Below are 17,033 nucleotides of genomic sequence, written 5' to 3' on the forward strand. Positions count from 1 at the left end.
AAACAGTGGGATCCACATGACATCAAAATTGAGGAGGGGATGAGCAGGAGGCAGCCGGAGGGATCACAGTGGGGGAGGGTAGCGCAGGAGATAGACAAGCTGGAGGAGCGTATAATGATACATACTTTTGAGGATGTCATGAGGAAATGTATCATTTATGTACTAACTTAAATATTAATGTGTAGCATGAGCAGGAGTCAGGGATTTTGATGACAAACCCGAAAAGAGGCTGAGGGGACTGCAATAGAGGAGCAAATATCTACTAAAGAGAAAACCGTCCTAAAATGTGAGAATGAACTGGAAATATGTTCATGACTACCGTTCTTAAATTTATAAAAGTTATGAGAATAAGCAGAGATCTTTGGGGGATGAGAAGATAGTAAAAATGATTATTCTCAAGTCTTAAAACATTAACTGGAATATAAGTTCGGTCTAGTTCAGATGTTTACTAAATATTGTGGGCATAAAAATGATTACATTGGCTTAGTCCAGAGAGTTTTGGAGGAGATAAGCTTAAGAAAAACCCTGAAACAATCTCTTTAATAGCATATTTTTATTATTAGAAAGTAAACTTATAAATGATTAGTGTAAAAATGTGAAATCACTGCATTTTATTTTTAGACCAGGAAGCTAAAAATAGCTCTGGCCTTATCGGATCTTGTCATTTATACTAAAGCTGAGAAGTTCCGGAGCTTACAATATTCAAGACTTCATCAACAGTTTAATGAGAATAATTCTATTGGGGAGTCTCAAGCTCGAAAACTTTCAAAATTGAAAGGTAAATGTTCAAAACTTCAAAAGACAGAGTATTTAAGTCAGTTCTATTCACTGCTGAAGGGTTAACATGGGTTGGGCATATTTATGAATATATACTTATTAAATTTCAATTCACTTAATATAATTTTGAAAGGGTTTATATTTTTGAATTTCATTAAGTCTTATATCAAAAAAACTTTTCTATTAACTGTATTAATCTTTTTAGACAAGGTATAACTATGTAGTCCTGATTGATGTGGAACTCTCTGGGTTGGCCAGAGTGGCCTTGAACTAACTCATAGAGACCTGCCTGCCTCTGCCTATCGAGCGCTGAGACTAAAGGTGTGCCAACACCATACTTTAATTGACTTCTTTAAAGTTATGGCATTTTGATCGAGTGTGTGAGGTATGGAGCCTTCTGTGTGCAGAACTGTGGTGGGCAGGTGGTACTACAGAGTGCTGAGTGACAGGGCCCACTGCAAAACACACAGGCTCTTCTGGGAGAAAGAGTCAGCAGAAGCAGGCTGCAATCTGAGAGTGGCCACTGTGTGCTTTGGTGCATTGCACAGTAGCCAGAGGGCCAGACAGACAAAAGAGCAAGAGTACCATTGAGTGGGATGGGATGAAAAAATAGAGCAGAATGGAAGACTGTAGTTAACAAGAAGGAGTGCTTTAGGAAACCATTAGGAAGAGAGAGAGAGAGGGAGAGAGGGAGAGAGAGAGAGAGAGAGAGAGAGAGAGAGAGAGAGAGAGAGAGAGAGGGAGAGAGGGAGAGAGGAAGAAGAAGGAGGAGGAGGAGGAGGAAAAGGAGGAGGAGCAAGAGGAGGAGGAAGAGAAGGAGAGAAGAAAGGAGACTGATGTGTGTATGTGAATGCATGTACTGTTACCAAGTAGAATCCAGTTGAAGATACCAGGGTTCTATTCTGTCACTCTCTGCCTTGTTCCCTCGAAACAGGATCTCTCACTGAACCTGGAGTTAGGCTGGTAGTCAGCAAGTCTCACTGATCCATCCTCTGGGTGCATTCCCATCCTGCCACAGTGCCGAGGCTACAGGTGTTCATGCAATCATGCTGGGTTTTTATTTGCACGATGGGGATGTAAACACAGGTCTGCATGTTTGCTTAATGGGAACTCTTATCTGCTGGGCCACCTTCCCAACTTGGGCAACATAGATTTCTTACTGCACAGTCTGGTCAAGAGTGTTTGAAAGATCTACTTTACGAGCTGACATCTGACACCTCGATGTGTTGGGTAGGTTTTGAAATTTCTAAGAATAGAAGCTCTAGGGATAGCGGGAATAGTCACAATTCTCTCACTTGTAGTATATTAAACACACACAAGCAATTTTGAAAAGGGATTGGTGCGGGTGAGCCTAGATATAATGCATACTGCCATAAAGAGAATATAATAGTCTTCTTATACCAAAAGTCAGTAATTAAGTAATTAATGATAGCAGCAAAGTTTTAACTGTGCAGATACCTAGACTTACTGTCCATATCATTATAAACATCACAAAAATAAAATCTAGGGATGATATCAAAATGGAATGATTCTCACATTATTCCAGTTAAGTTAAAAAAAAAGACAACCAGTAAGAGGGAATACATAATATAAATCCATTTGAAAAATTAGCATACAGATTGAAAAGAATGGAAAGAAACCCACCACCCAGATATTGGTAATTCTTATTTGAGTAGTGAGATTGTATGAAGTTTTATTTCCTTTTTTTAAATTTGATTTCCATGTTTCTAGGAAGAGCATGAAGCGCATTTGTAATAAGTTATGTGCAATTTCTAGTGGCAAAATTCAGAAGCAACACACTGATAGCATGTTACAAGGCCTTCATAGCTATTTTTCTCATTGCCATGACCAAATGCCTGGCAAGCAGCAACTTCAGGAAAGAAGCCAAGGTCACTCACAGTTTGAGGAGACACAGTCCATCCTGGTCATGGGTGCTATACCTCCATGGTGGTGGGATTACAAGGCAGCTGCTTGTCCACATCTCTTGAGATAAAAAAGCAAGAGAGGGGGCTGGAGAGATGGCTCAGTGGTTAAGAGCACTGCCTGCTCTTCCAAAGGTCCTGAGTTCAATTCCCAGCAACCACATGGTGGCTCACAACCATCTGTAATGAGATCTGGTGCCCTCTTCTAGCCTGCAGGCAGAGTACTGAGAATACTGGATGTATAATAAATAAATAAATCTTTAAAAAAAAAAGCAAGAGAGATGGATGCTTATGATCAACTGGATTTTCTCACTTTCCTTTTTTTTAAAAAACAAGGACCTAACCATGTGTTGATGCCACACATAATGTGGGTGTCTTTCTCAGTTTATTCTCTGTATAAATACCTTCATAGACATACATGTAGGTGTGCCTCGTTGATGTGTGGATGTTTCTTAACCCAAACTGGTTGACACTTGGAATTTATCATCACCATTAATGCAGCACTATGCAGATGGTCAGCCCTAGGTTCCGAGTGTGCTTGTGGATAGATTTCCTTTAGAGTACAGAAGGGATCATGATTTCAAAACAACATTTGGCTTTTAAATTAAAAATGCATCTAAAACAACAGCATTTAGGTCAAGAAGGAAAGTGTCCTGTCACACTAACAAATACCAAGGGCTGTACATAGCAATAATTTCTCTCAATGTTGGCTGTCATATTGTCAGAAATGGTTGTGGCAATGAGATCTGTTCAGTGAAAGACGAAAAATCTTGGACAAAATTGATATCAGTATTCAACTAAACTAACAAACATCAGTCAAATGGTGAAGGATGCAAATTAGTTTTTAATCCCAAGTCACTTATAGACAAGCAGAAATATACAAAGTATGTACAGATTGCAAATGCATGCATAAATATGTATGTGTTACAAGCAAGTAGATAGCTCAGCAAAAGACATCTTTTTCTCAAATGTGTCTAATGGAAGGTTGAAAACAGAGTTGGATGCACTTGTGAAAAAGATGCTAGACCAGAGGACTGGGAGCTAACCCAGATAATTTGAGGACCCCTCTAAACTCTTTAAATATGTGAAAAGATCACTAAATTAATTGAACTAGAAATAAATAGTTTTATATGACTTACATTTGAGTCCATCTTAATGTGAAAATTGAAAATGTAAAAAAATCAAACTGATAAATATGCTACTTAAAATACATTTTATTTTGTAATCATGTGTATTTTTGTACTAATGTGGAATTAATTTGGATGTGTGAAAGCGAAATAGTTCCTCAAGTATATAATCTATGTCTGTAAGTTGTTCCATGAAATATTATGAAATTTTATGAATTATTTTGTAAGCATAAATGCATAGAATTCTTTTATTTTATAATTGATGAATTTTTTTTGTCCAGGTCATGCAAAGAATTATTTCATATATATGAGTGATATAAAAATAGTTTTTTTATTACAAATGCTTCACAAAATTGTATTATTTTTCTCTTTTTTAGCCCATGAATTAATTTTCCATACCAGGTCATTCATCACCAGAGTTTACCCCAAAATGTTCAGAGCAGACTCTTCTAATTTTAACCCTCAAGAGTTTTGGAATGTAGGCTGTCAGATGGGTATGTTATGTAGGATAATGGTTACCTGCAAACGTAAGTGGAAATGAATTCCTTGGGTGAGTTATTGGAAATTTCTGGAAAAGTTCTGACTCTGGAAGTGGGATCATGATAAATCCCTGGTTTCTAAAGAGCCTAAGTTTTCCCGTCAATGACTGGAGAGGGTTGGAAGCCCTAGATTAAGTCACAAGGACCTGATATTGGAACATGTGTTCTTGAGGAACAGGGTGACCAGATGGATGGAAGGGGAATCGAAGATCAAGTTCCTTGCTTGAGTTAGGCTCAAGCCTTTTTTTATGTCAAGTGTCTTCCATCATTTTGACTTCTCATGAGCTTTGACACTCTCAGTCTCAGAGATGAGTAAGGTCACAAGACTGGTTATTTCTCTGTGCCAGATTCTTGCTCCCAACTGAAGAACAGGTATGGCACCAACCCCAGCCACTCAATGTCATTGATTGTCATTGCTTATTCTTCCTGGACTGTGGAGAGGCTTGTGTGTAGGTCTGAGAATATGGGGAGTGGGGTCAGATGGAATGAGGAAGGCTTGAGGGAGGACTGTATATCAGGACCACTTATCAGTCACTGTGTATACCAGTTTCTCACCATCTTAGGGAACATAGCCACCTCTTGGACCTGGATATTTGTATTATAGTTCGTGCTTTCTTTTCCTTATCAGTATATAACAGTAGTGATGATTGAATATAAAGCTCCACACAGGTTAAGAAAGCATGCTACCCTGAGATAGAGTCCCAGCCCTATTTTCTTTATTTTTGTATTTATGGAATATTATCTGACACATGCATTGCTTTTTGGTAATCCATACTGAATGTCACTTTCCTTTCACTATTCAAAGCTCTATAGTAGACTGATATCATGAGGTATGCCATAATCTCAGTACTAAGGAAAGGGGAGGCAAGAGCTTTGGGAGTTCAAGGTCTTCCTCTCATACATAGAGAACCTGACGCCAGTCTGTGCTATATGATTTCCTGTCCCAAAACCTAACCCAACAACCACCAACTATATAATAATTTAATTTGCAAACTAAATGTTACAATTCACAGACACACATTAACATAGGCAAGTGTTAGGATTTCCATTGCAGTGAAGAGACACCATGGCCATGGCAACTCTTGCAAAAGAAAGCATTTAATTGAGCCTGGCCTACAGTTCAGAGGTTTAGTCCCTTATCATCATGACATGAAGCATGACAGCATGCATGCAGGCAGACATAGTCTTAGAGAGGTAACTGAGAGTTCTACATCTGGATCCTCAGACAGCAGAAAAAGAGAGAGATACTGGGCCTGGCTTGAATATTTCAAGTCTTAAAGCCCATTCTAAGTGACACACTTCCTCCACCAAGGCCACACCTCCTAAATAGAACCACTCCTTATGGGCCTATGGAGACCAGTTTCATTTCATTTCATTCAAATCATCACATCAAGATGACAGAAAAAGAAAAATAAGAATCATGAATTATTAGGTAATGATCCATAGTCTTAGAATAAATGAAGATATGTAGTGTGTGATAATTTTGACACACCACTGAACTGAATGTTTTTAACTACACTCTCTGTTTCCTAACAATGTCAATATACTTTTTTTTTTCACAGTGGCCTTGAATTTCCAAACCCCTGGACTTCCTATGGATCTGCAGAATGGGAAATTTTTGGATAACGGAGGCTCTGGGTATCTTTTGAAGCCAGACTTCCTAAGAAATACAACCCTGAGCTTTAACCCAAGTGAAGCAATAGGAGATGGCCACCCGATTACCCTCACAATACGAGTAAGATTAATGACTCCTTCTTTTATTTGCTGGTTTTTAAGTAAACCAGATAGTGTATATTAATATTTCAAGTCTACTGATCTTCTCTAATGCCTCTTAAATTCCTGTTAATCTTTTTAGACACAATTAATGGGTGCCGTTTTAGCATCTTTTTCTGTGTCTGAAAAATGTCTTTCTGTGCATTTTCACATGAATGATTTTCTGCCAGGAAATAGAAATATTGAGGCTAAAACCTTTTCCTCTGAGAGATCTGTTTATATTACTCCATCGTATTTCGCCATTTAGCTCTGTGATGGAGTGGTTTGATTTCAGCCTGCTGATGAACTTGTGGACACGCCGCTTTTTGTCCCTTCACTTTAAAGAATTTCCCCCGCAAATTCCAGAAGCTATTTCCTTCTCATTAATCTCTTACTTTTGTAATATAGTATTTTTTCCCTGCTAAGTCTCTGAACTCTGTTCAATTGCAAATAAAGGAAGCTATGTACATATCTTTTCTGTATCTGTCTTCCACATCTATTATGTGTTACAAACTTAAAATGTTCTCATTTTTTCCCCTGTAGTTTGGGAGAACTTTTAATGCTTATTCCCTGCAGTGATGATTCAAAATATATGTTTCAATTTTTAGATTTATTTATTTAGTTAGTTATGTGTGTGTGCATGCGTGTGTGTGTGTGTAGAGTGTGTATGTGTGGAGTCCAGAAGAGGACATCAGATCCCCCTGGAGCTGGAGGTACAGCTGATTGGGAGCCGCCCCTCATGGGTGCTAGAAATTGAACCCTGATTCTCAGCAGTGCCTACTCTTAACTGCTGAGCCTTTCTTTCAGATTCCTTTATGTGTTTTTATTTTTATTTTAATATAGATGTGCATTTTTCTCCTGCACTTCTAGTCTCCAATTGATGGTTTCCTCATGTTGGTTCTTCTTTATTTGTATCTGCATTTTGCCCCTTCCCAGTTCTGCCACATTATTTCACTTTTTTTTGGTTTATTATTTCCCATACAGTTTCTTTGAGAGTAAAAGCAGCTGTCTCCATTATCACCAACTTTCTTCGTTCTCTATGACCTAAATGCAATGTTTATTTGCTTTACAAAGGTCTGGTTGCATTTTTCTCCCACTTAATTATAAATCACTTCTTTAGGCTATAATATACCTCCACCTATAAAGTCTGAAACTGGAGGATTTGTTTGCTAATGAATTAGATAGGTATGACCTCTTTGGAGTGTCTCCTTCTGTTTAACTGGTTGCCCCTACAACCATAGGCATCATCTCAGAGGCCCTTCTGGAATTTAGGTTAGTGATCCTGCTGTTTCCAGCTATGTGTTCCGTACTGGAACTCTGTCAGCTGTTGAGTGGCCCCTTGATCTTTGCTTTTGGCTGTAGTGCCTGAAACCCTGGAGTCCCCAGAATATACTTCACCTACAGTCCCTGTCTCATCTCTGCTCAGCACTGCCATCACACTGCAGAGCTTGGGAGTCTACGCTCACCAGCTTCAGGTCCTAGTCATTTAACTCAAGGGAAGAACAGGAGGTTTTGATGCTACTTTCTAAAAATGCTTTGGGCCTGGCAGGAAAGCAGCGCTGGTGAGGGACACAGCTGGCTTTGCTCCTGCTGTTAGGATGCTGTGACATTATAATCCGGTCAAAGTAGACACCTAGAAGTCATCTACAATAGGTGCAGCAAATATTGATTAGCTGACACTTTTTCTGGCATCTGAAGAAGTACTATTGACCATTGGGATTCTTTTACAGGGGAATTGTCACGTTGGCCTCCTTTCTGCATCTTTTAAGTAGTTGATTCAGTGGGAAAAGGTGAATTTTTGTTTTTGGTTTTTTGTTTGTTTGTTTTGTTAGTTTTTTTTTTTAAGACTGAGTTTCTCTGTAGTTTTGGAACCTGTCCTCCTGAAACTTGCTCTTGTAGATCAGGCTGGCTTGAACTCACAGAGATCCACCTGCCTCTGCCTCCCGAATGCTGGGATTAAAGGCATGCACCACCATTGCCCGGCTTGGATTACCCACTCTTAAGAGCCTTTCATAACACACTCAAGTCTGCTTTGCTCTTTGACCTCATTTCTTTATCTATCTGCCATGGGAATCTTTTACTTTCCCTGATGGATTCCTGTTCCTATACCTACACCTAAAGTATTTATATTGAATACAGCTATTATCTATGCCCTTGTTCCAAACTAATGATTCTTCTCAAATTCTGTTATGCAAAGACTTATGATTTTAACTACCAATAAGACTCAAATCTTTAACCTGACCTCATTTTTTAGAACCTAAGTATGTTTTAAACAGTCTAACAAGCATTCACACCTATTAAATCAGTATACTGTCAAACTTGAAAAATTTAAAGCTGAACATCTCTTCCTAGCCAATCCACCTTTAAATATTTTATTGACATGTCAATGAACAGCACCATCCATCCATCCAGCTCACACCAGAAACCAGGATGATGTTATACATTTCCTTCAATTCCTAGATCATCCATCTTTAAATCATACCCAGCCCACTCCATGTCTTCATTATCCATTCTCTTGGTCTAGCTACCTTTGCTGCTGTTCTGCTTCAGGAATTTATTATCTATCATTAGGTCTCCTCTTTTGACTTTTTAAATATGTCCAGTCAGTCCACTTGATGGTTAATTTTAACTGTCAGTTTGACCTAGTCTGGAATCACAAGGGAAGACAGTCTCAGGGAGAGACTATTTCGGTTAGGTTTGTCTTTGCGCATGTCTACGAGAGATTTTCTTTAAAAAAGCATTTTATTCTTTTAAATGTTTGGGTATTTTGTCTGTGCATATGTCTATGTACCTAGTATATGCTTGGTGCTCATAGAGGCTTGAAGAGCGTCTTGGATCCTGGCCAACCAAGTACTGGGAAACAAACTCTGTTTCTCCAGAAGAACAGTGACCCATCTCTCCAGCCCCAAGAGATTTTCTCATTGGGAATATCCAGGCTGAAAGGGGGTGGTGCCATCCTCTTGGTTTGGGTCCTGGGATATATAGAAGAAGCAGGTAAGCTGTGCAGCAAGCTTACATCTACTGATTCTCTTTGCCTCTTGACTGTGGATGTGGCGAGCTGCTTCAAGTTCCTGTCCTGACTCCCACACAATGTAAGCTGAACAAGCATTTCTTCTTCGAGGTTGTTTTTGTGGGGGTATTTTATCATAATACAGAAGATGAACTAAAACAGCCTGTCTCTGTCCTCTTGGCTATTCTTCTCTACTTAGAAAACTTTAGGTTTTGCTACAATGATGATCTCATTAGTACTTAACATTCATTTATGTCTACCAGTTACTGTTCTAGTCAAGGCGTGGCTTACCTCTCTGTACCCATGTCTCACCATGTCTAACCCATTCTATAGCCATGACCAGGATTTCCTTTCTTGAATTGCAGTCTTCTTCTTCCCCCTTACCATTCACTTTCCTACTGAATTCTCCATGTCTCTCTCCATGTCTCTCTCCATGTCTTTGTCTCTGTCTCTGTCTCTCTGTCTCTCTCTCTCTCTCTGGATTCCCCTTCTCCTTTAGACAAGATTTTACTGTATAATCATAACTATCTTGAAATTTGCTATCTAGGCCGACAGGCTGTCCTTGAACTCAAAGAGATCTGTCAGCTTCTGCCTTGAGTACTGGGATTAAATTTAGATGGCATGACCCGACTGACTCATGACTTAAAAAAATCATTACTTTTTGGAAGCCTTTCTTTGCCTCGGTTGTCCTCCTCTTTTCTTTCCTATTTTACAGTTTTTTTCTATCTTTCTGTAACAACCTACACAAGTACATATTATAGAGTTAGCACCCTGCATTATATTCATTTTCTTGTCCTTATTCCCCAGTTTTCTGAGGATTCTTTAAGAATAGGAACTGTGCTCTGCTCAAGCCTAGTTGACAGGATCTGACATACAACACATGCTTTGTACGTGGAAGCTAATGGAATGAGTGACGGCGTCTGTTGCGTGCTGAGAATAGCACAGAGCATCTGGGCTGTCTTGCTGGAAATGGAGTTTCAAGGTAGTTTGTGCACTGTGATGCTTGTGAGTGCTCTGGGTGTGTATTCCAGAGAATCTCATGTTGAGGTGTTAAGTGGTTGGACTCAGATAGGTTAGGGAGTCTTCCGGGAAGCAGTCTCTTCAGCCATGCACCACAGTCACAGGAGTGAATCCTCTTCTCGTGCGCTCATGGGCTTCGTAGTTCTTCACTTTGGTCTTACAGGTTATGGGAGCACAACTTGGAAACCCGAAGTCCTGGATTTGCCGTAAGCTTCCTGAAGTCCTTGATGAAGACCCTCAACACTTCCAGTTTATTTTGTCTCCTGTGAAATGAGAGTTTTGGTCTAGCCCATAGAGAGTACTAACATGAAATGGCCCTATCTTGGTAAGGCCCATTCTCAGAATAGCTGATTATTAGCTGGCAAGCCCTCAGATTTGGGAGTAGTGTAGTAAAGATCTATAAACAATGTATTTCCTAAGCAGGCAGATGTCTAACTCTGCTGAAAGATTTCTGCTCCTTGAATCCAGACTGCTCACTCTTTTTAGTCATCTTAGTGTATAGCCAATTTCATAATGTATGGGTTTAAGACAGCAGATGGTACACGCCAGTGGGTTTTCTTTTCTTTTGCCTCCCATTCGCTATTCTGCCCCTCTCCTTTTCTCTTTCTTTCTTTATATGAGTAATTATTTTTCATTGATTTTTATTGAGCTCTACATTTTCCTCTGCTTCCTTCCATGCCTCTCCCTTCCCCCCTTCAACCCTCCCCCAAGGTCCCCATGCTCCCAATTTATTCAGGAGATCTTATCTTTTCCAACTTCCCATGTGAATTAGATCCATGTATTTCTCTCTTAGGGTCCTCATTGTTGTCTAACTTCTCTGGGATTGTGGTTTGTAGGCTGGTTTTCTTTGCTTTATGTTTTAAAACCACCTATGAGTGAGTACATGTAATAATTGTCTTTCTGTGGGTTACCTCACTCAAAATAATGTTTTCTAGCTCCATCCACTTTCATGCAAAATTCAAGATGTCATTAATTTTTTCCGCTTGTGTAGTACTCCATTATGTAAATGTACCACATTTTCCTTATCCATTCTTTGGTTGAGGGGCACTTAGGTTGTTTCCAGGTTCTGGCTATGACAAACAATGCTGCTATGAACATGTCCTTGTAGCACGATTGAGCATCCTTTGGATATATACCCAACAGTGGTATTACTGGGCTTGAGAAAGGTTTCCTAGTTTTCTGAGAAATTTGTTGAGTAATGCATTTCCTCTACTTTGTCTTCTAGCCCTGATTCATTGTTTTCCTGCTGATCTTTTTATTTTATTGGTGAGGTTTTCTACTGTTTTCTTTTTTACTTACTGAGTTTTCTAGAATTATCTTTTCTATTCTATCTGTATTAAATTTAATTTTTATACCTTTGATTGACTTCAGCATTTCATTCAGAACTTTGCTTTTATCTTCTTTGAGATGCTTGAACAGTTTTAATTGTTCTTTTGAACTATGTCTGAAGGCTTTCCCTTGCTGTTTTCACTGGGATTCATTACTACAGGATCAGTCATTTCTGGATGATCTCTTGTTTAGTTTTTAATGTTTCTCTTACTTCTGCTCTGAGACTTACTTGTGAATCTTAAACAGTTTGTTAGTTGCATAGTTGCATTTTTGTGGGTTTTTTTTTTTTGCTTGTCAAGTTTCCCCTGTCAGTGTAGACACGTACAATGTTCAAGAGAGGATTAAGTTGTCAGAGGGTTGATTCAACTGTTTTATGGAACTTGTGCGGAGGGTTGTGGGCTCTATCTCTAGTTTTTTTAAAGTGTGCTAGTATTTGTGTAAAAAGATATTACCCAAGAGTCAGCGCATGTCTAGCTGGCCCTCTCCCCTTCTGCCTTCTGGTGTGGTTCCTCAAGTCTAGCTGCTATACTTTGAGTGAACTTTGGTCAACAGATGGCTATGGAGAGGAGACCTTCGGAAGGTTGGTGTGTAGTCAGGTGACATATAGGAAGTATATTTACTTCTAGAAGTAATTATGGCCAGAACTGAGGTTTTAGGTTTGGAAATTTATTTACCTTAAATCGACACATTTCAAATGTGATATGTTCACTTTGTTCTTAAAATAAAACACAATTTTGCTTCAGCAATTAGTTGGGACAATAAAAAACACAAATAAATATATAACCAGTAATTTTTGAAAGTATGCTTTTGATTTCTGACCCTAACTTACATATGAGATAGTTAATCTCATCAATCTGCAGTTCCTTGTTATGGTACTGTAGATAACAGCAGACAATATCAAATTTTATAAATGATTCAAATGTAAATTCTTTTAGAAAATGCTATCATGAAAATAATATGTGCAGTATTTTATATTTTAAAAGTAATCATCATATTTCTTTGAAATATTTCAGTGTATGTAGAATGAATTTAAACACAGTGCAAATTATCAAAAAAGTAGTAACACTGAACTAGCAAAACATGATTATGTTTTAAAAATTAAAATACATACAAATGAATTACAATCCTTGGACACTGCAGATTCCATTCTAAATGCACTTGAAGGACATGAGATTCTTGGTTAATATCTAATGATACTTGGCAGTAAAAGGCTTAAAATGTAAGATTACCATGATTTGCCAGCTTCAGGTTTTTTTTTTAGCAACTGGTTTAGAGTCTTCATTTTTGGGGCTATGCCCTCTGATTAGGGTGAAATGGTGGTGCAGTCTCCCGCTCAGCTAAGTCCATCTGCTCATCTGTGTTTGAACAGCTCATCAGTGGGATCCAGTTGCCCGTTAGCTTGTTCTCTAGCAAAATCGACACACTAGTGATTGTAGAGGTCCACGGCGTTCCAAATGACCACACAAAGCAGCAGACTCGTGTTGTTAAGAATAATGGTGAGCTCTTCTACTACTTAGAAAAAAAAAATTAACTTTTTTTTTAAGGAAAAAATACTTAGAAAAAGATTGTATAAAAATAATTTAGTCAGAGAGAATGTTTGTTACACCTCTGGGTTTTGTGGGAATCTCTCTGCGGAAATTCAGTTTGGTACATCAGACTTGAACTCCTGTTTTACTAAAGTATTGCAATTTTAGAACACCAGAAGATGTCCATAAGAAAAAGGATAGAATTTTTTTCACAGTTGGGGGCAAGGGTACTTACGGAAGAAAACATGAAGAGGACTCAATTATGAGATGCTAGGAAGAAGTCAAGAAACTCAAGGTAGGTGGAATATGGAATGCATAATAAAGAACAGTGAACAACGAAGTGAGAAGTTGTACTGAGATTGCACTTGGGCAGTTTTGGAAGCCAGGCTTGCTCTTAGGGAGTTCTCTACAGGAATGGATAAAATCAAGACATCCACAGAAGAATAAGGCACCGAGATTAAAGGGCATTGTTTTTGTAGGTAACAGTGAGGGGAAGCATGATAGAGAAATGAGAAATACAGTGTCAGGATTGGAATACAGTGCTTAAAAGACATAGAAGTCAAGTTACAAGGAAGATGGTGACATCCAGAAAGGACTGGAGGGTGCATGTTTGAGTCACCCTGGAGGAGTAAAGATCTAGGGTGGTGGACAGGAAAAACTTTAAGACTCCTAGGAAAATGGTAATATGGTTATAGATGCAAATGTCTGGGGAAAATGTCATATTTGGATAAGGCATAGCTAATTCATCAGTTTGGTCACACATGGAAATTACACTCACCAATCAAATTTCATATTTTGCATGCTCTATAAAAGTTACAAGTTACTTTTGCATAAGTGTGTTTATGAAAGAGTCACAGAGATGAGATACAAAGGATGGAAGGGAGGGAGGGAGGACACAGGATGAAAGGGTGTTATAGGAGGACCAGTGACTCCGAATATAAATTTTCTGTAGAGGTTTTCAAGTGTCTGTAAAGAATCGACTCTAAATATACCCCTGTACCCTATGGAATTATTTCCATTTTTAGGCCAGTATTATTATTCCAGGATAAGATAATTAACTTACTGTTTCCAAAGGCAAAAAAACGCACTCAAAACTGCCACCTATAACAACAATGATACTGGTTTTTTTTTTCTTAAAACTTCATATGGATTGAAACCCAATCAAGTTAACAATTGAGAAAACTGCCTCAAAGATGTCACACCACTCTCTAGGGATTTATGTGACAAATTGTAGAGCAGAGATGCAATCAGAGATTGGATCCTTATGCAATATGGCCGTAGTTAAGACACGCTCTTCATAAAGAAATGGGTACGTGAGGACATTAGATGTGAGGTTTGTTTGTACCAGGTTGTTATATGAATAACTCCATCCACAGTTAGATCAGGAAGGTGAGGTAAAGGTGACTAAGTGATTGTACTATAGATGCCATAGATATCATTTATCATTTTAACTATTCACGGATTTATCAGTGATCCTAAAAATAACAAAAATACGGACATGACTTGGAAAGTTTGTCATTGTACCTGGACAGGTATAATTTCTCTTTCAACCTTTGGACCTATAAGCACAGATTTTATCTGTGTGCAATTATCTTGACTCCATGAACTCAGATTCTAAGTTTTGAGTGAGTTGGGTCAAGTTGGGGAAAAAAAAAACATGGATTTCTTGCTGTGGCAAGGTATTTGGTTGATTGGGAAGATTTATTTTATTGGAGTTCCAAATTATTTATCAACTTGAGACTTTGAAATCATCATTAGTGAAAAGTAAGGCAGAGAGCTCACCTCACAGCCTTCCTTGTCCAGATTTTGTGGATTTTTTCATATAACAGCCAGGAACAGAAAATCCTCTCATTCCTCACATCCCCATTTCCTTATGAGCGGAATGTCTTAGCTTCAGGCATGTTGTGTAAGGATCCAGTCCTTGCTTGCATCTCTGCTCTGCTCTTTGTCATATGAAACACTAAACAGTGGTGTGACATTTTTGAGACAGTTCTCCCACCTATTAACCCCTGATGGGATTTCAATCTATGTAAAGTTTTCAAACACAGTGTCATTGTTGTTAGGAGATTTTCTACCCTCTGACTACATTAAATATTTAAGTGCTCTGAAATACAGACTAGTATTGTTGTTAATTATTGCCCAAGCGTCAGAAAGAAAAATTGTGGAGACCTATTGTTGTTTGATTTTTCCTTAAAGTATCTGTGGTTTTCTTGTACCCCTTTTTTTATATTTCAGCTTTCAGTCCACGGTGGAATGAAACATTTACATTTATTATTCAAGTGCCAGAACTGGCATTGATACGGTTTGTTGTTGAAAGCCAAGGCTTTATAACAGGAAACGAATTTCTCGGACAGTACACTGTGCCACTTCTTTGCATGAACAAAGGTAATGTTCTCAAATGTAAGATGATTTTATTATCATTTATATATATCACTATCAAAGCCACACTTTGATCATCTCAAATGTCTCCATCTCTTTATCTACATCAGTGGGATATGACGGGAGTTTTAAACGGACCTGTGTACTTCCTTTTGCGGAACTGCAGAGACCTCTTCTTAGCTTTAGGGACGCTGAATGCTAGGATGCTTGGGGAAGCTGGTGTGTGTGCTTCTTCACCAGGATCATAAGTCTTCCCTTTCAGTGAAAGGTAGCCATGGTGACAAGAAGATGGACAGGCATGAGACAAGGGGGTTAGGGTGGGGACCACTGGCTCACTTTTCTGCCTGAGCACAGCCCTGGGGGTCTGGGAGTCAGACCTTTCTGGATCATTGTTTTGGTCTGCCAGCATGGCGCTGTCAGCTTCCCAGAGTGGTTTCCTTAGTGCTACCAATGGCTTTCTCTCAGGATGCACACTTTTCTATCACCAGACAAGACATTCCGCGAAGCAGGCAGGGTCTTTTGGAAGCAGAAGTGTGATGGTTAGCTTTTGAACATGATGTCCATGTGAGAGGAGACACATGAGGTGTGGGCTCCTCACAGGGACACTCAGAATTCTGGAAGTGAGAACAGAAACTAGGAATGTTTTATTTGTATGGAAAAGTGACATTCTAGGTTGAAAAAAAAAGTCTCTAAAACTCTGCAATCACAGTGTTAACTATGTAAAGACTCTTAGTGGATGACACCACCTTCCTCACCAGCAAGGCTGAGACCATAGCTCTTAGGTTGTTATTTCTAATTTGATGCAATTCCTCTTCCACAGGTTATCGTCGTGTTCCTCTGTTTTCCAAAGCGGGTGCGAACCTTGAGCCTTCTTCACTGTTCGTTTACGTTTGGTACATCAGAGAGTGACTAAGTGTACCTGGCATGGTAGCTACACATACAATAAACAGTCCAAAGGAATGTTGGGATTTTTTCTTCTATTAATCATAATATGAAAAGTTCATTAAGTCAGAAATGCCCAACACATTCACCATTCAATGTGCAAAACAGAAAAGGGAAAAACAAAATGTCAGAGGGTGCACATAAGGTGTTCCCTGGCTGCGGATTTCTCCTACGCTTCGGCTTCCAGGGCTGCACTTTCAGTCGCTTATATCACTTTTAATGAGTAGAATTTACGACTCCTTAAAGTATGCCTGTTCATAGAAGACATGTTGGCAAATATTTAGTGGCATAGAAGATGTGAAATTGAAGAGTGTTTAAACTTCTCAACACCCACCACCACCTATGGCAGTGGGAAGGAATTAGATTGCCAGGCCCTTTGTACCCTCATACTCTCATATCCTAGAGAGTAATTAGCCCCGGAATTCTCAGTCTAGTTCTTGGATGCCGTGGGCTTGATTTGGTACCCTGTAATTATACAGACATTTTTATACGTGTGTATGAAATTGATTTGCATTCCCACTATAGTCAAGATTCCAAATATATAAAAGAAATCTATTATGTGGACTTACATGCCTGGGTCTTGAATTAATTTGCAGTATTTTTGAATCTGTCCTTAATGTACTTTTGTACTTAATGTACTTAAAGTACTTAAAATGTACTTTTAAGACTGTCTCTTGATCAGAGATGAGAGGTCTCTCTTTTTCTTTTTT

General features: G+C 38.8%; 1 protein-coding gene across 4 annotated transcripts in view; it reads left to right on the top strand.

Annotated features, from left to right (window-relative positions):
• Plcz1 (phospholipase C zeta 1) overlaps positions 1 to 16,353 on the top strand; it is a 51,960-nt gene extending 35,607 nt beyond the window's left edge. For 2 of the 4 annotated variants that reach the window (XM_087904027.1, XM_087904028.1), the window contains exons 9-14: positions 622 to 778; positions 4,204 to 4,320; positions 5,928 to 6,100; positions 12,846 to 12,972; positions 15,238 to 15,387; positions 16,202 to 16,352. In XM_087904027.1, coding sequence (XP_087760153.1) covers positions 622 to 778; positions 4,204 to 4,320; positions 5,928 to 6,100; positions 12,846 to 12,972; positions 15,238 to 15,387; positions 16,202 to 16,290 — 813 coding nt within the window. In that variant the 3' untranslated portion in view covers positions 16,291 to 16,352. Of the gene's footprint in view, positions 1 to 621; positions 779 to 4,203; positions 4,321 to 5,927; positions 6,101 to 12,845; positions 12,973 to 15,237; positions 15,388 to 16,201 lie in introns of all 4 variants that reach the window. The other 2 variants (XR_015737413.1, XM_087904029.1) reach the window with 2 other exon arrangements.
• The last annotated feature ends 680 nt before the right edge of the window (positions 16,354 to 17,033 follow it).

The sequence above is a fragment of the Myodes glareolus genome, chromosome 3, assembly GCF_982192425.1.
Source record: "Myodes glareolus chromosome 3, mMyoGla1.1, whole genome shotgun sequence".
Taxonomy (NCBI): Eukaryota; Metazoa; Chordata; class Mammalia; order Rodentia; family Cricetidae; genus Myodes; species Myodes glareolus.